This window comes from Oryzias latipes, chromosome 16, assembly GCF_053564925.1.
Source record: "Oryzias latipes strain Hd-rR chromosome 16, Olatipes_Hd-rR_3.1".
Classification (NCBI taxonomy): Eukaryota; Metazoa; Chordata; class Actinopteri; order Beloniformes; family Adrianichthyidae; genus Oryzias; species Oryzias latipes.
The window spans coordinates 6,548,750-6,573,004 of NC_136252.1; the positions used below are offsets into that span (position 1 = coordinate 6,548,750).

At 41.8% G+C, this 24,255-nt stretch overlaps 2 protein-coding genes across 7 annotated transcripts in view; one reads left to right on the forward strand and one right to left on the reverse strand.

Moving 5' to 3' along the window:
- The window catches only part of klhl32 (kelch-like family member 32), a 34,072-nt gene extending 28,834 nt beyond the window's left edge, over nucleotides 1-5,238 (reverse strand). For both annotated transcript variants that reach the window (XM_023964203.2, XM_023964202.2), the window contains exons 1-2: nucleotides 5,086-5,238; nucleotides 3,938-4,043 (exon numbers count right to left, since the gene is read on the reverse strand). In XM_023964203.2, the coding sequence (XP_023819971.1) occupies nucleotides 3,938-3,960 (23 nt within the window). In that variant the 5' untranslated portion in view covers nucleotides 3,961-4,043; nucleotides 5,086-5,238. The remainder of the gene's footprint in view (nucleotides 1-3,937; nucleotides 4,044-5,085) is intronic.
- Nucleotides 5,239-8,027: 2,789 nt separating this feature from the next.
- fzd6 (frizzled class receptor 6) lies at nucleotides 8,028-24,048 on the forward strand. Of its 5 annotated transcripts, none has more exons than XM_078933775.1 (9): nucleotides 8,062-8,178; nucleotides 8,254-8,346; nucleotides 9,378-9,749; nucleotides 17,097-17,293; nucleotides 17,366-17,942; nucleotides 18,061-18,480; nucleotides 21,135-21,283; nucleotides 21,372-21,743; nucleotides 22,661-24,048. In XM_078933775.1, the coding sequence occupies exons 3-9, from the start codon at nucleotides 9,564-9,566 to the stop codon at nucleotides 22,806-22,808; spliced, it is 2,049 nt and encodes a 682-aa protein (XP_078789901.1). In that variant the 5' UTR covers nucleotides 8,062-8,178; nucleotides 8,254-8,346; nucleotides 9,378-9,563; the 3' UTR covers nucleotides 22,809-24,048. The 5 variants fall into 5 exon arrangements, with proteins under 5 accessions (XP_011483170.1, XP_011483171.1, XP_078789901.1 ...); XM_078933776.1 differs by having other exon boundaries at nucleotides 8,096-8,174; XM_011484868.4 differs by lacking the exon at nucleotides 8,254-8,346 and having other exon boundaries at nucleotides 8,028-8,178.
- The last annotated feature ends 207 nt before the right edge of the window (nucleotides 24,049-24,255 follow it).

The following is a 24,255-nucleotide window of genomic DNA, read 5'->3' on the forward strand; positions in this document are numbered from 1 at the left end:
TTCTCATTGTGTTTCCCCATCAGTTGGGGGTGTGTGTGTGAAAGGGGTGGGGGGGTTGTGTGTAGGTATGGGGGGGCTCTTTTAATTTTGTTTTTTTATTATTTATTTTGTTTTGTTTTAATGTAAAGCACTTTGTGTTGTGCTTTCATAGGAAAAGTGTTATATAAATAAAGTTTGATTTGATTTGAATCATCTACGGATTTATTTTTCAATTGTTCCCAGTGATCTTTTATCTGTGATTATGTCGATTTTAGCTAAAATCAAAAAAGCCTGTGTTCTTTTCTAGGACATAGTTTCGGCAGAATTCCTCCCAAAAGTTGTGGGCGGGACTGTTGACACGAAGCAACCCCGCCCACCCTTCCCCGTTGCTGAGACCTCAGAGCAGGAAGCTTGTGGCCCATCCACCATATTTTCTACATCACAAATAAGTTGTTTTTGACACTGAATTTTTCTTCTTCTGCTCCTGATTTGCAATTATTTGAAAAAGAAATAGTCAGACATGGAATTCTGAGCTGAATTTTCTTTATGCATGTCCTCCATCGTAAAAAAAAAAAGGCCACAAGAACATGTTAAAAACACCAAAAACAACCTTGACGTTTGCCGAGTGGGTATTTACACTGGGCAAAAAGTAGTTAGTCAGTGACCAATTCTGTAAGTTCTCCCTCTTAAAAAGATGAAAGAGGCCTGTTATGTTCATCACCATAGGTAAACCTCAACTATGAGAGACAAAATGAGAGATAAAAATCCAGAAAATAACACTGTCTGATTTTTTAAGAATTTATTTGTAAATTATGGTGGGAAAAAAAAGTATTTGATCACCTACAAACAAGAAGATTTCTGACTCTCACAGACCTGTAACTTCTTCTGTATTAGGATCCTATGTCCTCCACTGGTTACCTTCATTAATGGCACCTGTTTGAACTCATTATCTCTATAGAAGACACCTGTCCACAACCTCAGTCACACTCCAAACTCCACTATGGCCAAGACCAAAGAGCTGTCTAAGGACACCAGAAACCAATTTGTTGACCTGCACCAGGCTGGAAGACTGAATCTGCAACAGATAAGCAGCTTGGTGAGAATAAATCAACTGTTGGAGCAGTTATAAGGAAATGAAAGACATACAAGACCACTGATCATCTCCCTCCATCTGGGACTCCCCGCAAGATCTCACCCCGTGGGGTCAAAATTATAAAAAGAACGGTGAGCAAATATCCCAGAACCACACAGGGGGATCTAGTGAATGAGCTGGGACCAAAGTAACAAAGGCCACCATCAGTAACACACTACGCCGCCACGGACTCAAATCAACCCTGCAGGGCTAGACGAGTCCCCCTGCTAAAGTCAGTACATGTTCAGGCCCGTCTAAAGTTTTATAGAGAGCATTTGGATGATCCAGAAGACGATTGGGAGAATGTCCTATGGTCAGATAAAACCTAAATAGAACTTATTGGTAAGAACTATACTCTGGAGGAGAAAGAATGCTGAATTGCATCCAAAGAACACCATACCTACTGGGGGTGGAAACATCATGCTTTGTGACTGTTTTTCAGCAAAGGAACCAGGACGACTGATCGTGTAAAGGAAATAATGAATGGGGCCACGTAGGGCTGCACGATATGAGGAAAACTCGCGATATGCGATATTGGTGATTAATATTGCGATAACGATATAATTCGCGGTTATAAACAAACAGCAAAACAACCAAAAACATAATTTCCATTTCACTGCAACAGTTTAAAAATTATACTCCAAATGACCCTCGGTGACGTAGGAGGCAAACATCAAACATAAAAGGGCTCATCTGATTGATCAACAACGCAAACGGGTCCCTCCGATTGGTCAAATGCATAAAGGGATTTATTTCATTTGTTCAATATTTCAAGCTGCCATGAGATTGTTATAGCAGATTTAAAGTAACCATTTATTGCGATTTTCGCCGTCTTTTGCGGTATGCATATTGCACAGCTTAATGTCGCGATAACTATAAATTTGCGGTATATTGTGCAGGCCTAGCGCCACGTATGTTCAGATTCTGAGAGAAAACCTCCTTCCATCAGCAAAGGCATTGAAGATTTAACGTGGTTGAATCTTTCAGCATGACAACCATCCCAAACACACTGACCGAGTAACAAAGGAGTGGCTTTGTAAGAAGAATTTCAAGGTCCTGAGTGGCCAAGCCAGTCTCCAGATCTCAACCCCATAGAAAATCTTTGGAGGGAGTTGAAAGTCTGTGTTGCCCAGCGACAGCTCCAAAAATCACTGCTCTAGAGGAGATCTGCATGGGGAATGGGCCGAAGTACCTGCAACAGTTTGTGAAAACCTTGTAAAGGTTTCAAGAAAACGTTTGACTGCTGTCATTGCCAACAGAGTATATATAACAAAGTATTGAGTTGAACATTTGTTATTGACCAAATACTTTTTTTCATTATTAAAAATCAGACAATGTGATTTTCTGGACTTTTTTTCTCTCCTCGTCTCTCGTAGTTGAGGTAAACCTATGATGAAAATGACAGGCCTCTCATCTTTTCAGTGGGAGAACTTGCACAGTTGGTGGATGACTAAATATTTTTTTGCCCCACTGTACGTAATTATTTTTAAAACAACTGTAGACAGGATGATTAATCCATAAAGCTTTAGTTTTGTTGTCTTTTTCTCGTTTCATCCCTCTTCCACACCTCACCATCTTAACCACGGTCTGGACCATCGCTCTAACTTAACCGTTGCTGGGAGGCTTGTCACCTTCACGGCAGAGAGCGTGAGACAAAAGAAAAAGGCGATTGTGTAGGTGCGAGCATGTATGCTGGGGCGTCGTGAAAAAGGTGGCAGGAAAGTAAAAAACAAAGGGAAGAAGAGGAGATAAGGAAGAGCGGATGGCGGCTGGGTCCTACTGTGTTTGCTGTTTTACACATGATCCAGCTCATTTCTGGAATTCAAAGATCTAGCGGAGGCTTTAAGCGCCAACATTATGGAGCTCATTGCCCAAGCCCAGTGTGTGCTCAGAGATAATAATAATCTTAATATTTGGGTGTGGAGGACAACAATGTAAGCCTTCCCTGGAAATCATGACCAATTATTGATCAATGACTTCCCAGCAAACAGAAATAAATGGTTCTAGCAAGTAAACACATAAAGACCAGGAACAATGAGATTGAAGACTTTATTTATAATCCAATTGATCTAAATGGATCATTGTGACGCTGTCCTGGTCTGTTTTTATTGCCCACACACAGCAACTGCAGCAGACTTTCATTCTTCTGATGATTAAATCTGTCACCTAAGCTGTGGAGCAGCAGGTCGTCCACCAAGCCAGGGCACAGGTGTGTCAAGAAGGGTTTTTGCATCTCCACAACTCATTTTTGCCTCTACCCTGTATCTGATTATAACTTTAAATCTAAAGCAAAAAATGTTATCTATTATTATTATTATTATCTAAAAAAATTATCTTAGCTTTTGTCATTCATGTAAACCTTAAATGGGTTTAGACTCACTGTTTTCTGTCCATTAACTCTGACTTTACCTCTAAACTCATACTTTACCTCCAAGTGTTCACATCCCATCAGCAGCTCCTTGCTCTATAGGCACACGTTTACCAAATCATTTCAAAATATAGAAAAGTATATTAGTTTAGTTTTGTTTTAGCTTCCATGAGACACATAGATTCTTAACATAAGCAGCAAATATGTGGAAAACCTTTTGTTTTTATCAGTTATTGTTGCTGTTATTCATACTTCCACTGCTGGTCATCTTTGGACCTAATCCATGCAAGGATTTCTAAGCATGAATTACATTACATGATGATTAAACAGGTTTCGTCTAGAAACTGAAAGCCTGAAAAATGAAACAGAAACTCTACTGATGGATTTCATGGTGCCTCCTTGGTAATGTTCGTGCAGATCGTCTGTCACCATATGAGTGTCCTGAGTGGAGCACCTACCTAAGGCTGGGTACAGAAGGCATGCCCCTTCACACAGGGAGAGGTAATGGAGGTGAAGGGGAGGCGCAATGAAGCTCCTGGGGACTCTCCGGGTGCAAACATCAGCCTGATAGGACAGAACAGCATGTCAGCTTCAGTCAGTCCAGCCACTTCTCCCAGTCGCATTGTGACAGCCCCCTGTGCAATGTGTGAAGAGGTGCCACCTCGCGTCATGACTAATGCTGACTTGTCTCCTCTCTCAGAGAAGCTGCTGACACTTCTAAAAGTTCTTCCTTCAAGTCCTTTTAAACCAGGTCCTACATCTGGAGCTACAACCTTGACGTGATGTGCTCATCACCTGCGAGGCACAGGCTTTAACACAAGAGGTCATAACAGACACTCTGGACACATGCATTACCAACACACAAATTCAGCGACCATGCTTCCATCCTCTGGAGAGCAGTCTGTGTGTTTAGAAAGTTGAACTAGAGCATATGTGGAGCTGAGACCACACCGGACTGCTCTGCAGTGTCGTTCACAGTGAGATGGACCTGCTCACCGATGACCTTCAGACACAAGGATGCAGGCAGCAGCTACTGATGGAAGGAGGAAACATGGACCCACTTTGACAGCTTTGACAACCCATGCCATGCACACATTTCCTGTTTTACTTCAAAATAAAGCTAAAAACACAAAGAAAAACTACAAAATGTGTGCATTAATTAAGTCCCAATTTTTATAAATTCAAAACCATCAATTGTGAACCTTAAAAAATGCCTGACTGTTTTCAGAGGGTATGTGTATTTAGAGTATGATCATCACAACAAGTAGGCCATTGTTCCCTGCAAAACACTAATCTCCTGACTGAAAATAACCGCAGTATAAGGTTTTCTTTTAAGCACATGAGGCAGATTTTACGCATGAACAGCGTGGGGATTCTGTGGAGAAAGGTTTGGGTTGCCAGATAGCCAGACACCATTAGTGTATTAATTGTCACTTCCCAAAAGCTCCCAGCTGTCAAAGGGTCTCCTAGCAACAGGCCAGCGCCTCGGTCCACAGGGGGGGTTGAGAGATGAGCTGAAGCCCCTGTTGAATCCACGGAGCACTTTGCAGCTTTGCTGGAATTCACTGCGCTTCCTGGACGGAGCGCTCCGCGCGCACGTACCTACCTCACATGGATGAGATCTGAGTCGGTGGCGTCCCCGCCAGCGGCGCCTCCGGTACAAATGTCATTGGAGTCCGGGGTTCTGGCTCCCGCACATCCGGCCAGAGGAAGCGAGGCTGCAGCGGCAAGCAGATGCGCTCGCTTATCACCGATACTTATTGGCTGCAACCCAGTGAAGCGCCTCAATTGTTAAATTAAAGCCCCGCCTCCTCACACAGTCATGTAACGGCGGCCATTGTCGAGAAACGGCGCCCTCTGGTGGACAGTTGATGTGTGGCACATTGGTGAACCACGTGAAACCATCAACAACTGTGTAAAAGACGAACTTTTTGGAATAAAAATAACAGCCATCGAAACCACTAAATGTAAAAATGATTTGCACAGCAAATTAATAAACCAATGAAGCTGCATTACGACAGTAAAATACTATGTTCACTACAGATCAATCTAACAAACTCATGTGACGCCTCATCTACACAGCAAATTCTACCAGGCCGATTCAACTGCACAGGAGTCAATTTCAACACTTATAAAGAGTCTATATGGGTCCACACCACAAAGTGTCAAAATAACTCTTTTGAAAGTGTTGAGCCTTTTACACTAAGATTGAGTTGTTTGATACTCTGTCAGTGTAAAGAATCTAACACTTTCCAACTCTGGTCAGTGTTCGATTTTTTCAACACTTTTACATAGAGTTAAAAATTAGCACTGTCAAGAGTTTTTTTAATTGAACACCAAATAGAGTTACCAATTCGAATCTGTCAGGTTATTTCAACACTTTTAAAGTGTTTATATGAGTCCACACCAGATATTGTCAATTAAACTTTTTGGGGGGTGTTGGTAAATAAACACCGTCATTGAAAATTGTCACAGTCACTGACCTACAGTAGGTGCATTAGATTACTAAAATAAAGAAACAGTGTTTATTTGAAATGCATTTATTTTAACTGCACCACAAAAATGATAAAAACAATCTTTAATACATTTTGCAGTATGGAATTATTATATGCTCTTTCATTCTCATTAGCACATTGCTTATCAAAAGGTCTATAATAAGTAAGCTGGTCAATACAAATCACAGCATATTTATCACTCTGCTCTTCAATGCAATATGCATGAAAGTGTTCATCAAAGTGCAGTGTGTTGACAGCACAACCTATTATAAAAGCATCTTTTTCATGCATTACAACTGTGCAAATTTTCTTAAACTCAGGTAAATCATGGGATGTTCCAGTACACAGAAATAGACCAAGGTGGTATTCAGGACCATAACTTTTAGCCAATTTGTAGTTTGGTATAAACCATGAAATAACTTTAAATTCTTGTAAAGATTTGAACAGGTTTTGTGGTGCATTTTACAAACAAAACATGAGAACATTGTCAGTCTGCTAACGGTGTTCTGACCTTAAATCTGGTATCATGCTCTCAGTTCCTTGACTCGTGGACTTTCCTTTGTGTTTCCAACATCAATGTTGTACACTGTGGTTTGGATAAATGCGTAGAAACTGGAGAGGGCTTCATCATAGGAGATGCTGAAGACAATGCTTTGAAGAGCACATCAAATGTGACAAAGGTGGATAAAGGTGGAGAGGATTTCATGTAATCCATGGACACCAGTGAAGATCACAAATCATTGAAGAAAAATGGTTCAGCGCACTGTCTAGTGGGTCTAGATGACCCAACTCCCAATGGTAAAATGCCTAGAATAGCACACAAGGCCTAAAATCTAAACCCCCAAGAAAAACAGAAGAAATGTGCTGCTCCCTCTAGTGGTACAAAAACATTAAAACAGAACAGCCTCTTCGCTAGTTTCCACTCTGGAGTGCGTGTAAAGTTTAAGGGGCAGTAAATCACATTTTTACCTTAATTAAGTACCTAACTGTTGAGATTTAGACAAGACGTTCTTTAATAAGCAAAGCCAAACAGTCTGCCCCTCCTCGCGCGCTCTCAATTTAACCAGCTGCTCGACTGCTACGTTCATGTGACACACGGCTATTCCCCAGTTACACTGAAATGTCAAATAATGATAATAATAAACTTTATTTGTATAGCACCTTTCAAGATAAAAAATACAAAGTGTTTCACAGTAAAACACAGAATATGAAAAAAAGAATTATGAAAAAGCTGTTTTAAAAGGATATGTTTTTAGCTGAGGGCATAACAGCTTTTTATTTCCCCCTTTCGTTCATTTCTGTGATTATAATATGCTGATAAGAATGTAACAATTTAGCAATAATTAAACATTTAATGGCGATTTAAACAAAGAATAGGCAACCACAACAAAACAATTTTGATTTGCTAGTTGATTTTAACAACTGTTGTATTTCTGGATTCCTTCAATACTAAAATACTCAAAAAGGAAGAAATCGCACAAATATAGGGACAAGAGATTTGAGGTAAAAAGAAAAGTTACCAATTTTGTCTTTACATTTTGACAACATATTAAATTGAAAGTAACCTGACAAAAAAAAATGATTCACAAGACCAGTTTTTTTTTTAAATCCAACCGCCGAGACTTTTTTTTATTTGGCCACCAAAAGGGTTTTAAAAACACATTTCAAAAATGAAGTCTTGAACAGAACTAACGATAAATTAAATGTACAAAAAGACTTTCAAACTGTAACGTTTAAAAGTATAAATAAAAAGATTTAAAATGTCGCACTTTATTTGGAATTTATATTAAGAAATGTTTGATTACTATGCATTTCTCATAAGATTCATTACTGAATTTTTAATGTTTGTTTATATATTTATTTATTATAGTTGTATCTTTTTTATGTGTGTTTATATTTTTAAATTAGCAAACGTGAAATTGTGTTAATAAATGTACACCTTTAAAAAACAGTGATAATAAAACACGTTTTTTAAGGTGGAATGGGTTAAACGTCTTTTAAGACTTTTGTTGCAACTTTGAGACTCAAAGTTGCAACCCCGCCTTTGAGTCTCATATTTCCCACTGCACCTGAAGGCAGCTCAGACTGAAGGATCGCAGGCGTGCGCGAGCTCCGCGCAGGCGTACAGAGGTCCAGACGCTCGGAGCCCCTCCGAGCCCACTCCGCAGCGGTTCTGTGTGGCAGCGGCTCCTCAACAGCTGTAGGTAAGTGTTTGTGTTGTGTTTACCTTCATCCCGGCGGGCATTTTCTGCTTTTTTCACGTTTCCACCGACGTCAAGTCGCCCCCCCTAGTTGAGCCGTGAGCCGACCGAACCAGGGACTCCGCCGCCGCCTCCCTCCCTCCCTCGGCCGGTTTCGGAGTTTTCCCTGCGGTGAGCGGAAACCTGCAGGAAAAAGTCACGTTTGTTGAAATGAGAGACACACCTAAGTCAAGCTGTTGTTGTGCGAGTCAAAAACTTTCCAGTTGGCTAACTTTTACGCCTTTGTGTGTGTTTTTAAAAGCTAGCTTAAACTTTGAAAAAGATATTTGGCGAAAAATGCGGGTTTTCTTCCAACTGTAGCCTCCGATTCTTCAGTGAGTGACGTCATAAAAAAACAAGAGAAATCACGTACATGCAAATAAATAAATAAATAAAAGGTTCCTCTGAAACTCACTCAGTGCCAAACTCAGTGTCACACCATCTAGATGGAAATCCACTTTTGTTGTGTTTTATTATTGAAAGGATAGGATTAAGTTAACTAAAATTGCATCATATGAACTGGATTAAAAGCTGTAGGAAAGTTTTTCTGTTTCCCCCCGTCAGGCCTTTAAGGCTCCTCTGCTGGGTTCCAGCGTGTGTGTGAGAGTCTGACACTTTAATGTGAAGTTTAATATGCTCCAACAAGCTGAGACCCATTCTCCTCCTGCGCGAGCCAGGATCTGCAGCCTTCTGCAGACGTCTGCGTTGCTGCTGTCCACTCCTGCACTGTGCAGACAGACTGCAGTCCCAGCAGCTCCTCTGGAGAGTCAGGGAGGAGTCAAGGCCAACATCTGCTGTGTTGGAGTGTCTCAGAAGAAGCTCTCTTTAAACAAGCCTAATCTAATCAGTTTCTTCAGAATTTCCTGTGTTATTGTTCAAAGTGACGCGGCTCTGGCTGCTGTCTGCTTCAGGTAAGACTCTTTAACTACTCATAAGTACCTCACACAACCCCACTTCAAAGAAACCTGAGGATCCCTTTAATTTCACTGACTGATGCTGTAAAGAGCAGCTTTAAACTGGGTCCTGAAGACCTTAAGGTAATTGCAGAGGAGCACTCGTACACTAAGTTGTGATATTTTCAGGTTCTTCAGTCAGTCGTCTCTCTGTAGTTAACAACTACGTCATTTAGAAATGTTGTCCTAAAATAATTTCATTTATTTCAGGTGTTGCAAGTCCGCTGAGTAACCCATGACCACGAGCTGACCAACAATGAGAGGCCTGAGACCACCTCAGCAGAGCTGATCTGAGGCTGATGGACTGACGAGAAGGAATCTCCGCCAGCATCCTCGCACAGGACCAGAGATAAACTTGTGGTTGACTGACGCAATTCCTCCCCGTCAGCTGACGCCATGCGGACGCCGGGGCCGCTGTGGCTGGGCCTGGCACTCGTTTGGGTCGGAAGCTGCCGCGCTCACAGCTTCTTCACCTGTGAGCCCATCAAAGTGCACCGGTGCATGGGGATGCCCTACAACATGACTTTCTTTCCCAACATGATGGAGCACTATGATCAGGAGATTGCAGCCAGTAAAATGGAGGTGAGTTTTGTTATTTTAACCCTTTGAACACCACAGCTTCAGCTCCCCAGCGTTGACATTCTTTCAACTACCGTAACGCTACAACCGTTTACACAATTAACGTAAATCAACTGATTGTGACGCGGAGAAAGGCGTTTCACAATCGGCTGGTTTACGTTGATGGGGTAAACGGTCAATGATTGACGGGATCTCAAAGAGCGTCCGTTAGGCATGTGTTGCTGGCGACATTTCTGGTGTTAAAGGGTTAACACATCGTATTCAAATGACTTATATTTATATAATATTATATTTGCCACATAAACTTAAATCCTATATTTTTATTTATTGCTTATGTGTTAATGTTCATAATCATGTTTTGATATTTGAGCTGGTTGTTTTGGTATAAAGGATCCACGTAAATATAAATGTGAACAATGTGAAGAAGACGAGCCTTTAAAGGACATTTTGAGGGTTTTCAGGTGAACCACAACCTTTCAGTCAGCGCTGGCATTACCTCATCAAAGACCCACTTTGATCATCTTTTGATCCATTTTCAAAGCGTTGGCAGTGGTCTTTAATTATGATTATGCTTTTTTGAAAAATACTTGTTGTTTTCTAGGACACAATTTCTGCAGAGCAGCAGGAAGCCATTAGAAATTCATTCTTTATTCACACATTTTTACTTCAAGGACATTAATAGGTAAATCACTAAAATCGTAGGATTTTCATATTAATATACCAAATAAATACAATAAAACAGTAAATATAATGGAATAAAAAACACATTGAGCATTTTAAATTTTCCCAAACCTTTGATACATGTCAAAAGATGAGATTTGAAAGTACAGGAGTCAGCAGGGGGGAAAAAACAGAAGAAATGAAAGCATTTGCCAAAGCACAAATAAGGCAAAATGTGCCAAATGGAAGTGTTAAAACACGAGCAAATGGAACAAGAAATAAAACAGCTTGACGTGTTGTTCACCGTGGCACACGGAGCCCAAAGCAGCAACGAGGAGTCGATCTTGACCGTCATTGTATTGCTCAAAAAGTAAGATCCAGTTGAACACGGTGTGATTCTAAAATCTTTAGGACATGTTGATAATCTTAGGATAACAAACTACCGGTGCCTCATAAGGAGTTTGTGTCGTTCCTGCTCTAAGCGCTTTAAGTGTGAGCTGGCAGCCCCAGACCAGATGATGCTGCCGTGTTCCAGAATGGGCCAAATGTTGGCGTAATATGCAGTTATAAGAGCTTTTTGGGCAAATTGGTCATCAAATGACTTCTGTCCTCAAGCAAGTTTCCATGGTGACTGAATTGAACCAGAGGTTTAAAGAAAAGTGCGTCATGACCATTTAAAAACCATAAAGTAGGCACATATATTGTAACATGTTGAGCCCTGGTCTATTATTTTTAGGCTCTGATTATATACAGTGTAGGGCTGCACAATATGAGGAAATCCTGCGACGTGTCATATTAGTGATCAATATTGTGATGACGATACAACTATTGATACATGAGCAAATAGCAAAACAACCAAAAACATTATTTCCTTTTCACGGCAACAGTTTAATTTAAGTAACTTAAATTACGCTCCAAATGACCCTCGTCTACATGGGAAGCGAGCATCTGACATCAAAGGGCTCCATCCGATTGGTCAAATGCATAAAGGGATTCATTTGATTTGTTAAATACTTCAAGCAGCCACAAGACTGTTTTAGCACATTTAAGGTCACCGTCCTTTGCAATATGCAGGAGAACGATAAATTTGCGATTTATTATACAGGCCTAGTACAGCACAAATACCAGGTGAGTGACTTGTAATTACCTGTTTCCAGAAACCTATATTTGACCGTTTATCAAAATCTCAAGCCTGATATCTACAGAACATTACCCTAAAGCCAGACTTCCTATGGGTGAAGAGTTTGTACAGATGCCGCCAGTCACTGGGGAAACTATTCATTATGGTGGTTTAGAGGTAAAGTTTAATTTAAAGCAACAACCGGTTGCACAAACTATCACCTGCTCCTAGTTTGAACACTTGAAACAGATTGAGGGTTTGGGGTTAAAACGGGTATGGATGTGGAGTCTGCAGCAGCTCCGTACAGGTCCACCTGTGGGACCGATCCTTACTTTGGGGTAAACTCCACAGAAACCTCGGCAGAAGCTGTGAGGGCCTCAGATGGGTGAAGGCATCACAGCTTCTCTGCAGTGCAGCTGACAGACATCTGGACCTCGTTCTGCTTCTATCAGTAGATCCGTCTTTCATCTCCAAATAAGCCAAACATGTTACGACGCATTAAGATGATTTACTACAGTGAAGCACAACAGACCTAATCCCAACTCATTTGTTTAAACAGGATTAATTCAGGGGTATTTGATGGAATCCAGCGACTCATCTGACTTTTCTGTACCACCCACAAATTCCAGACTAAAGCTCTGCAGGCACTTGGAGCAGAAGAATGATGAATCTCATTAAAATTCAGTAAAGGCAGAGAAATACTTGCTTTCAGGATTTATGGCTGATAGATCAGTGGAGAACCAGCCCTTTCCATACTTCTGTTTCACCAACATTTGATTGAAATCACTAATAATTCTTTATAGTGTTCTCCGTTTATCGCAATAGTTGTGTTCTAAAAATAATCTGTGATAGTAGTGCGCCAAATAGTCATCTTTATTTTTTACAATCATTACAGATGTTTTGGGGCTCTAAAACTCATTATTACACACTTTTCTCAGACGGACATGAACATTTTCACTCTCATCTCTCCTGTTAAAAAAAACGCTCAACGTTCAATCCTACATTAAAAAAAAGTCCAGTATTGTAGAATGAAAACAAAGATCTGATCGTTATAAAGATTTATGTTAATTTTTCAAACTGTATGGAAGAGATTGACACAATGAGGAGGCAGAACACAATGTGCTGTATAGAAAAAGCGCACAAAATCTACGAGACTGCAAAGGGTGATCTACATTATAGCAATGGACCACTGTTGTCAAAGATGTTGATCGTTCGCCTTCACCAACAATGAATCGGATGCAAAAAGGTTTTGTTTGGAGCAGAGGGAATCATCTTCCTCAGCCTTTTATCATATTTATTAGTAACCAAGAAGCTAAAATATCAGCACGCATCTCCAAACAGATGCGCTCATTAAATGTTAACAGGAATGTCCCTGACCTGTAAACAGGCGCCTCAAGGGGTTGTTACGGGGAATCAGGACGACCCAAATACAGGAGCGAAGAGGCAAAGTGGAGTGAGGAGAAACATAGAGCATAAATACAACACAACAAATCAAATAAAGTACAGGCAGCTGTGCGCCACTCCAGGTACAGACAGGTGAAGGGGCGGAGCCCTCCAGGAGCCAACCTGCACAAAAAACAAAAGGAAACTCACAGACTGTGTCAGGGGCTGAAAAACATACATGACATCACAGTTGGAAACAATACAAATCACTTTCTTCTTCTGTGTGTTAAAAAGCATTTAAACAAAAACGGAGGAATTTATTTTCACACACCAGAATGTTCATCTTCGTGATTGTTGTCCGAATCATTTTTCAGTAAGAGTTGACCTGAGAGGCAAAGCTGTCAGTTTGCCTTCCCTCCTACGTTCCAACGTCACCTCATTTATGGACATGATCTCTGATCGAAAGTCCAGGATCATGAGCAAAAAGCAGCCGTAATGAGCTTTTACTGAAGGATAAGCAGATCAGGGTGGGTGTGTGTGTGTGTGTGGGGGGGGGGGGGGGGGGGGCAGTACAGTCACTGTTCCACCTCACTGAAGGAGGGCAGTTTGGAAAACCTAATGGTAGAAATGAAGGCAGATTTTACAGATGGATGCTCTAGTTATTCTTTACACCACGTAGGTCCTGTTGGTTGCTTGGTCTTAGTTTGAGAATTTTCTGCTTGATAGCTTGTGGAGTTAAAAGTGGGGGGGGGCTAAAAAAACTGGAAAGGAATCTAAAGAAGATAATCACTATAATGTAGTCAAATGATCTGTCCATGCAGTAAGAAATCTTAAAATAAGATGTCTAAATCTAGACAGGAGTTCCACATTCAAACAGGGAAAAATAAGCTGAAAAAGCTGTTCAGTACAATGTTATATAACCCATTTAGGTTTTTTTTTTGCTAGTTCTAAGCAAATGGTTTGTATTATTTGAGTTTTCTGTACCTAATTACGGTTCATTTTGATTACAGTGACAAAAAACTACTGTAGTGTTATAAGTGGAAAGGACTCTCTTCAAAACAAAACAAGAATATGATCTTAGAACAAGTCCTAATAAATCCTTAGAAAAATATAAAATAACACCTTTTCATATAATCTAAATCTAAATTTTTATTTCCAAAATCAATCCCATTCTGACTTTTCAACATGTATTGAACTTTAAAATAACATCCATGAATTGAACCAAAAAACAAAGTGTAATTTGAGTTTTTTTAAGTCTTAAATCAAGATTTTCTTTTGTTAGGAGTCTGTAGCAAAATGATGTTAACTTGTTTTAATAATAATTTCCCTATTTCTAGATCCAGGCTATTAATGAGACAAACGATTTTAAACTGCTCTTTAAAAAAAAAAAAAAAAAAAGCTTGTAAAGGTGTAGAGGACTTTAAACCTGGTCAAATCTCTTTAATGTTTGAAAACCAGATTTTAAATCTTGGCATGGCTCAAATTGTTTGCAGTGCAGGAAAGTTGCTCCATCACGGCAACCAGCCTGATCCTCCTTTGGAAAAGGGTGTGATGTCCGTCCCCTCTGTGGTGGAGTCTTTCTCTCTGTTGTTGGATCGTGTGTCCTGGCATTCCTGTAGACCTGGCTTTGGGTTACACACATTTGTTGTCGGAGCATGAACAAAGATTTGTTGAAGAGGCTTTTTTTTTTTCTTTTGCGGGGCAGATCTGAGCTTCCCGTATCACAGCAACCCCACCACAGGCCACTGCGTCGACTTAGTTGTGGGGGTCTTTGATTTCACCCAGCCTGACACAATGCGTCCTGCACATACCACAATGAGAACTCTCCGTCTGTTAATGACTCACTGATTTCCCCCCCCATACAGCCTTGTGTCTCCCAGGTGACAGGCTGACTCCCCCTGACCTATATGCAACTTGACGAACAAAACCCAGCTCTCTGAAATCTTCAATGATCTATCACAGGGAACTGTTGCTGGAATCCAGGCTTTCTGCAGACAAAAGCCAAACATTTCTCTGTCTGCGTCCCGACCAGCACTGCAGCTTCAGAAGCAAAACACCCAGAGGTGTCAAATGTTCAGGAGAATATCTGTCCTGAGTGGTGAGACTTATAGGCAAAATGTTCAAAAGTGAGTTGCCCTTTTCCCCCCAAATCAGTGAAATCCTCAAGTACTTTGTTGTAATTTCACTGAAGGCTTTCGCTCTTCAAGAGCTAATCAGCTCCACTTCTGCTGCTGACCCAAGCTGAAGGTTTCTGCTATTAGGCCCTGTTTTGTAGTGACTGTTGGGAAGCAAATAAAGGTCAGATTGTTGAGCCTCAGGAGAAGTCCAGACCTCCGATAGAGAGAAACAAGGACGTCCTCTGTCAGAGGGGCCTACACCTCTGAGACACGGACTGCTGCCAGACTAGATTTCAGGAAAAATGTCTGTACCTCACTGTGTGTGTGTGTGTGTGTGTGTGTGTGTGTGTGTGTGTGGGCCTCATGCAGAAATGTCACCAGTTTCAGTGAGCAGGTAACGCTAAAGCTTGATGAATGATCTCTGTTGTGATGAAGCATGTTTATCCATTTCTTGTGGGTTATTATTTTATCTTTTGGTCCATTGTTCCATCGTCAAAGCAAAATGATCTGGCAAAACAAAAGACCTTCTGCTGTAGGTGTGTCAGATTTAAAGCTAGTTTATATGCACAGTGATATGTACAGACATGTGTTGAGTTATTAAGCTCATTTGAAATTCTTGTATAACGTCGATCCTCAGCAGACTCCCCGTGCACAGCTATGTGCTTACAAGCCGTCCTCTGGGCTTTTCCCTGTGTTTCAAATGTCTGCATGTTCATTTCCTGTTACCTTTTACCAGCCCCCCACCCCCCTTGTCTGTCTCGTAGTTGTTGACCCCCGTGTTGAAACACAAGAGAATGGCTTTCAGGGCATGAATGGGGGGCTCTGTGTGGAGCTGCAAAGAATAGCACTACAATTTACAAAATAAAGTTAAGAGTTAATTCAAAGTTTGCATTCCTCTAGTTAAAGAAAGTTGCATCTCAACTGTTGGATTTGATGACGTTATAGATTTATTTTATGAAAAAGCATCAGTTCTCCCAACAGTTGAGGCTGGAGAGAGTTCAGCTGTTCAATGCAACCAAACAACTGTAGTCGCACTCATAAAAGGACAAAACTGTTTCCATCATTCAAACCTAAAAAATGATAAACTCCATAACTATAAGAGAAGAAATCAGGAACCGCTGTTGATGCAATCAATACAAAGTTTTGTGTTTGAAAAGTTTAGATTCTGAAAATGTAAAAAGAGGAATAAAAGAGAAAAATCTAGGAAAACCGATAAATTCACATGGAGACGGGAGATTAAAGACCCACTCCAATGAAAAGGATGTTTTCAGTGTTTTAATATGTTCTTGTGGCATTTTTCCCATGATGGAGGACCTTTATAAAGAATATTAAGTATTTCTCAGTTCAAATCATTGTTAATCAGGAGCAGATAAAAAAAGAGCAGATTTGTGACATAAATGCTAATAACCCTTGTGCTATCCTAGGCACTTTAACATTGGGAGTTGGGTCATCTAGACCCACTAGACAGTGCTCTGAACCTTTTTTCTTCAATGATTTGTGATCTTCACTGGTGTCCATGGATTACATGAAATCTTTCCTCCTTTATCCACCTTTGTCATGGTAGGGAGAACACACCAATGTAAGGATCGGGTCATCTGGACCCCATAGGATAGCACAAGGGATAAAAGGCAAATGTATAAAGAACTCTTGCTGCTCTGCAAAAAACCGTGCTAAAATGACATTATGGTAATTAAAAGACCACTGGAAACGCTTTTACAACAGATCTAAAGATGATCGGAGAGGGACTTTAAGTATATCAGGTTATGGCTTTTCTGCAATTTGATAAAAAGTGAAAAGAATATAATTTACTAAGACAAAAAGAATTAAGTCAACTTTGAATGTGGACTGATAGTAGAGCTGCGACTTCACTAAACACAAAGGAGAAAACCAAAACAAAAATCTACACATTTCCTGGATTTTTAACATCTGACCTTACAGTGAAATGCACCCTCGCACCACCACCACCACCACCACCACCACCACCACCACCATCTTAGCAGTGTTGACAGTTTGGCTGTCATTGAGGCAGAAGGACTTTGAATTTACCGTCTCTAAAATCTCCATTTGCAGCCATTTATGCCCCTCGCAAACCTGCGCTGTTCCCCGGACGTCCACCATTTCCTGTGCCAAGCCTTTATCCCAGCGTGCACAGAGGACAATAGGGTGATCCGGCCATGTAGGGAGAAGTGTCGGGCCGTTCTCTCTGACTGCCGGGAGAATATTCGAATCTTTGATGTCACCTGGCCTCCTGAACTTCAGTGTGACAAGTAAGAGGCTTCAGTCCACAGCAGCCTCTCCGGTGAATCTCAAGTAATCCATTATCCTGTTCTCCTCCTCAGACTGGACCCATGCGTGGTGGACGGTTCTGTGCCTCCTACAACTGCTCAACAGACCCCCTCATCTCCTAAGAGAGATCTTGGGTTTTGGTGCCCCCTGCAGCTAAAGACCAAAGCGGGCCAAGGCTCGTCCTTCCTGGGTACCCAGGACTGTGCTCCACCGTGCTCCAACATGTTCTTTAAACCACACGACATTGAATTTGCCAAGAGCTTCATCGGCGTGTGCTCCATTATCTGCCTCTGTGCCACACTCTTCACTTTTCTTACTTTCCTTATTGACGTGAAACGCTTCCGATACCCAGAACGGCCCATAATCTTCTACGCCGTGTGCTACAGCTTCGTTTCGCTCATTTATTTCATTGGGTTCCTGCTGGGGGACAGCGCAGCCTGTGCTAAAGCTTCCCACCATGCCGCTGTGGACACCGTGGTGCTGGGCTCTCAGAGCAAAGGCTGCACTCTGCTCTTTATGCTGCTGTACTTCTTTACCATGGCGGGTATGGTGTGGTGGGTCATTCTCACCATCACCTGGTTTCTGGCTGCTGGACCCAAGTGGAGTTGTGAGGCCATTGAGAAGAAAGCGGTAAGTTTCAAAAAGCTTTTAAGGGAAAAATTGAAATTACCAATAAAACTAAAGCAGTGAGGAATCATGGGTCATCAGGAGGAACTGTTACTCTTGTGCTTCTGTCCTTGGTGTCCAGGTGTGGTTCCATTCTGCTGCCTGGGGCATCCCAGGGGCGCTAACGGTCATGCTTCTGGCTTTAAACAAGGTGGAAGGAGACAGCATTAGTGGAGTTTGCTTTGTGGGTCTCTACGACCTGGACGCTCTCCGATACTTCGTTCTGGCGCCGCTGTGTGTGGGCGTCATTGTCGGCCTCATCCTCATTTTGGCAGGTATTGTCTCCCTCAACCACGTTCGGCAGGTCATCCAGCACGACGAGCGGAACCAAGAGAAGCTGAAGAAGTTCATGATCCGCATCGGTGTGTTCAGCTGCCTGTACTTGCTCCCGCTGGTCACCCTGTTGGCCTGCTACACCTACGAACAGAGTCACCGCAGCAGCTGGGAGAACACCTGGATCAATGACCGCTGTCAGGAATACAGCATCCCCTGTTCCTACAAGGTACCTGCAGTGACACAATGACCCAGGAATAGAATAGAATGCCTTTATTGTCATTATACATGGTAAAATAACATTCAGAACAGTTTTCTTTAAAGTGGGCAAACAATACAGATAAATGCATAGAATAAAAAGCAGCTAAAATGTGCAAGAATCAGGTGAAAAGGAAAGGCCACATCTGAGTTTTACTCTGAACGGCACAATCTGTACATGTTGAATTATAGCAGAGGCCAGACTTTTCCCTGAAGCTGTTTCCATCAAGTCAGATGCAGCTGCTGTAATAAAACAATATTCAAATCCAAGCTGCAGGCTGTAAAAATGCTCTGCTATGTTAATGCAACCTGAAGCTGAACATCTGTGCCACTCAGGAAATGTGTTGTGTTCGTGTGCATTTCAGTAGTAAGGTTAATGGGTGTTCCGAGAACACATTACATTATTAAAAACAGAAAATTGGTGCTTTCTGACTTAGTATTATATTTATTCCTATAGTAGCTGAAGCATCACAACCAAATGGTGGACAGTAAAAACCCTGAAAGTGTTTAATTATCTGTGCGTTTGTGGTTTCTGCTTAGTTTTATATCAGTTTTATTAAGTACTTTTATACATCTTGTTTATTTTGTGCCTACCCAGTGTGTGATGGCGCACACACATTCATTTGCTGTGTGTTTAACATTGTCCTCATGTAAATAATCAATCTAGCTTCTTTAGAAAAATGTTTTCAATTCAGTGACAGAATCTGAGGCCAATTTTATTGGCTAATGGGACAAAAACCTTGGATTCTGATGAAAATCGATGGCAACTTTCTGAAACAAATGGTGACACACAAATATAGATACAGTGGTGGACAAAATAGTTGGTACCCCTCAGTTACAGAAAGAAAGTCCACAATGCTCACTGAAATGACTTGAAACAGAATTATTTAAAAAACAAACTAATATAATAGGGCTGGACAAAAATGATGGTACCCATAACTTAATATTTTGTTGCACAACATTTTGAGGCAATCACTGCAATGAAACGGTTTCTGTATTTGTCAATGAGCTTTTTGCACCTGTCCACAGGTATTTTGGCCCACTCCTCATGAGCAAACTGCTCCAGTTGTCTCAGGTTTGACGGGTGTCTTCTCCAAATGGCATGTTTCAGCTCCTTCCACAGATGTTCAATGGGATTCAGATCTGGGCTCATAGAAGGCCACTTCAGAATAGTCCAACGCTTTTCTCTGAGCCATTCTTGGGGTTTTTGGCTGTGTGTTTTGGATGGTTGTCCTTTTGGAAGACCCATGACCTGCGACTGAGACCAAGCTTTCTGACACTAGGCAGCACATTTCTATCCAGAATGCCTTGATAATCGGGAGATTTCATTTGACCTTCACAACTTCAAGACACCCTGTGGCAGATGCAGCAAAGCAGCCCCAAAACAGAACTGAGCCTCCTCCATGTTTCACAGTAGGGACAGTGTTCTTTTGGTTGGATGCTTCAGTTTTGAGTCTACCAACATAGAGCTGATGTTCCTTACCAAAAAGCTCCAGTTTTGTCTCATCTGTCCAAAGGACATTTTCCCAGAAGCTTTGTGGCTTGTCAACATGCATTTTTGCAAATTCCATTCTGGCTTTTTTATGATTTCCTTTCAACAGTGGTGTCCTCCTTGGTCGTCTCCCATGAAGTCCACTCTGGCTCAAACAAACACGAATGGTGCGATCTGACACTGATGTACCTTGATCTAGGAGTTCACCTTTAATGTCTTTGGAGGTTGTTCTGGGCTCTTTGGATACAGTTCTAACTATCCGTCTCCTCAATTTGTCATCAATGTTCCTCTTCGTCCAGGGAAGTTGGCTACTGTCCCGTGGGTCTTAAACTTCTGAATAATATGCTGCTTAGAGATGGTTTTATAGCCTTTACCTTTACGATGTTTGTCTATAATTTTGTTTCTAATGTCCTGGGACAATTCTCTCCTTCCATTTCTGTTGTCCATGTTCAGTGTGGTTCACACCTTTTCACCAAACACAACGTAAATATTTGTCTCCCTTTAAATAGGCAGACTGACTGATTATGGGTTTGAAAACAGCTGTGATGTCAATTAAAGGACAAACCTGAATTCATCATGACCCCCTGGGTTCTCAGTCTTTTATGGAGGTACCATCATTTTTGTCCAGCCCTATTATATTAGTTTGTTTTTTTAAATAATTCTGTTAATCAACAACTCAAAAGTAATGGCTGATTTTGATTATTTCATTTTTGATAAATTTTAATTTATTGTTACTTTTGAACGTTTCAAGTCATTTCAGTGAGCATTGTGGACTTTCTTTCTTTAACTGAGGGGGACCAACAATTTTGTCCACCACTGTATGATATCCAGGGTTTGAGTTGGGGCTGCAGCAGCAGCAGGGTTTGAGCTGGAGCTGCAGGTCGCAGAAACATTCTTCTCAGATTCATGAGTGCTGAGCAATAATGCAAACCCCCCAGACTCTCACAGCTGCTGTGTGTGTTCAATGAGAACAGCAAAGGAGCTCTAAACCTCTACAGGATGAAAATGAACTCCACTTTCAATGAATTGTTATTTCTGTTTATAATTTATACTTTCTAAGTGGAAAATTGGATTTGTGTCTTTTATTTTGAACCACAGTAGTCTGATTTTCTTTGGACGTACCTCTGTTTCAGACTGCAACCCCTGACCGGCCTGACCTTTCCCTGTTTCTGGTCAAATATTTGATGACGCTGGTGGTGGGGATATCGGCGGTGTTTTGGGTCAGCAGCAAAAAGACTTGTTCTGAATGGGCTTACTTCTTCAATAGGACCCGCAAGAGGGAGTAAGGCAACATCTGTTCCCGTGTTAACCCAGCTAAAAAGGAATCCAGCTGGTTGTTTATGTTTTCATAACTGTTCTTTGACCCGCAGCCCCATCAGTGAGAGCCGGCGCGTTCTCCAGGAGTCCTGCGAGTTCTTCCTGAAGCACAACACCCGTGTCCAGCACAAGAAGAAGCACTACAAGTCCAGCTCCCATAAGCTCAAAGTCATCTCCAAGTCCATGGGCACCAGCACTGGCGCCGCCCCCACCAATGCTGGCACCACCAGCTCCTCGGGGAACCATGAGACCCTCTTGGAAGGTTCTCTATCTGACACCTTAGTCAGAGAGCAGATGGATCGGACCACAGCCGCTCGCAGCTCCAGGAGGGGGGAGAGGGAAGGAGGAGAGAGACGCAGTAAAGGGGGGAGCTCCAGCAGGATCAGCAGCCACTCTGAGAGCGTGCACCGAGCTGCAGATGGAAGGTGGGATGAGACTTCACGGTCACATTCTGAACGGTTGGCATTCTTTAGAAAAACATTTACAAGGAGACACAGAATTATCTACAAAGACACTCCGCAGGAAGAGTTTGCGGCTTTAATGCTGCGTTCACACCAATAACTCGTCAAAATCGTGTTTGCCTTCTCTCTTTTGATGTGCGTCAAATCCGCTGCTAGATGCTTGTCCAAAAATGTGTCAATAGACATGATGCTCCTGAGAAGAACTTACAGCCGGAATGTGCCGCAACTCTCAGAATGTCCTGCAGCGAGACCGCATCGCGGTCTCTACGCACAGTCCGCGACGCACAGGCCGCATCGCGGTCTCCACGCACAGGCCGCATCGCGGTCTCTACGCACAGGCCGCGACAAACAGGCCGCATCGCGGTCTCCACGCACAGGCCGCATCGCGGTCTCCACGCACATGCCGCATCGCGGTCTCCACGCACAGGCCGCATCGCGGTCTCCACGCACATGCCGCATCGCGGTCTCCACGCACAGGCCGCATCGCGGTCTCCACGCACAGGCCGCATCGCGGTCTCCACGCACAGGCCGCATCGGCTCAGTGCGATGCGGCCTGTGGGTGGCTTAACCTAGAAACTGGACGCCCTTGATGCCCAGTCGTGACCACTATGAATGTCAATCGTCTGATTAAGATATTTACAAATTAAGTTCCCGATCATACAAGATTTTTTCACTTCGCATCCATTATCTACTCCTGCTTCATCACAAGAACTATGTGCTCACACCACAGCTTTCTTTGGGCAAAGACCGGCCCACTGAAGGACTGAACCTCTGTTTGATCAAATGCCAGAACTGTAGTAATGTCTGAACAGTAAAGTAGGAAGGATTAAATGTGTCTGAAGTCCCCATCATTGACCAGCAGTGTGTCTTGGTTGGTGCAGGATTACTCCCGGCAGTGAGCTGGCCGAGGTCAGGGGAGGTACTGGTGGACCAAAGCAGCATCCAGCTTTAAACCTACTACCCTCCAGTGCTGTCCAAGACTCCGCCCACCAGCTTTGTGAGAAGACCAAGGACCCAAAGGACATCTGACCTCCCGTGTTGATCTCATCTCTGTTTGTGTGCACACCTTAACGGGCTAAAATAGCCTTCAGTGAATCTTCATGTCAGCAGAACATTCCTGGATGGTTTGGGTTGTGGTGTGTTGGAGCAGAACCTGCATGATCCAGCCCAGAGATGCTGCTGGTTTAGATTGTGGGACGCTTTTGTAATCCAGCTTCACAGAGCAGTCTGTCTGCTTAAAGGCACAGTTTTTCCTGAAAGCACATACTTATGATCAAAGCATTGCTGCCCTTCCTAGACAGCACACGAAATTTGCTAGAAAAAAAGGCAATACTATAGTAAACATTCTTTTTGATTGTAGCAAAAGATTTATACTGATTTAGTCACTACACTGAGAGTTGTTATACATAAAGATGTTCTATTGGAGTAGATGTCTTAAGGCTGTTTTGTATCTGTACCACTGTTTTATTCTTTTCAGGTTTGATTTTAAACTTTATTGTTCGATTATAATCTTATAAAAATGGGCTTCATTTTCTTGCTTCTTTGTTTTAAGTTTTTACTCATTTTTTGTACATTTTGTTCACTGGTGACTTAAAAAACTGTGAGGGTGTTTAGCTCCTTTCCTTGAAGTTTCCTGTCTGCCCCAGCCTTTCAGCTCCTTAATTTGGAACACACCTTATCCAGGTAATCAGAGAAGAAGTGTTTGTGTTGGAGTTGCTCATCTAACTTATCTTATGTCTAAATGAACAACAGATGTGGGATTTCCCTAAATAATCTACTTGAGATTCAGGTAGAATGGGAGCAGATCTACTGGAGTTTTACTCACCCAACAAATAAAACAAACTGAGCAGTTTTTGCACTATTTGACATTTAAAGCACAAACCACTTATAAAGTAGTCTTAAAGATCAGTAATCATTGAATGTTTGGGAGTTGTTGTTTTTTTTAACGCTTGGGTTGATTTATGTGGAACTTCTCTTGCTTTCATTTGCTTTGCTCCAAAATGAACATATTGTTGCCAAAAAGTTGTTGATCTTCCAGGCTGGGAATCTTTTGAGATTCCAAATCGTAAAAGAAAAGGGATTTTTTTTTATTGTGTACCATTTTTAATTTCTGTTACATGTAATATGCTTTTGTTTATGATATATTTGAGAATAGTCCATCAAATCTCTTTAGTAAGTATTCTGAGCAGCTTTTACTGTGCTTTTTTATATACAGATTTTGTACCAGTCCTGTTTGATAAATTGAATTAAAACTGCTGTATTTATTGTTTCTGTGTCTAAACCTTAATATTAGATTGAACTTTTATTTATAAAGCACCTTTTTAACATGAACTCAAAGTGCTTGAGGGGCTTAAAACAAATGACTAAACATACAGAATGCCCTTAGCCTTCCCGACCCCCCCCCCCCCCCCCACACACACACACACACACCCAACGTAATGAAACAAAATGACACAAATGAAACTCAAAGTAGAAA

Coding starts and splice junctions, on each gene's coding strand:
- fzd6 (XM_011484868.4), top strand. CDS start 9,564: ATGCGGACGCCGGGGCCGCTGTGGCTGGGCCTGGCACTCGTTTGGGTC. Junction 17,294..17,365: donor CCTGAACTTCAGTGTGACAA/GTAAGAGGCTTC, acceptor TCTCCTCCTCAG/ACTGGACCCATGCGTGGTGG. Junction 21,284..21,371: donor AATAGGACCCGCAAGAGGGA/GTAAGGCAACAT, acceptor TTTGACCCGCAG/CCCCATCAGTGAGAGCCGGC.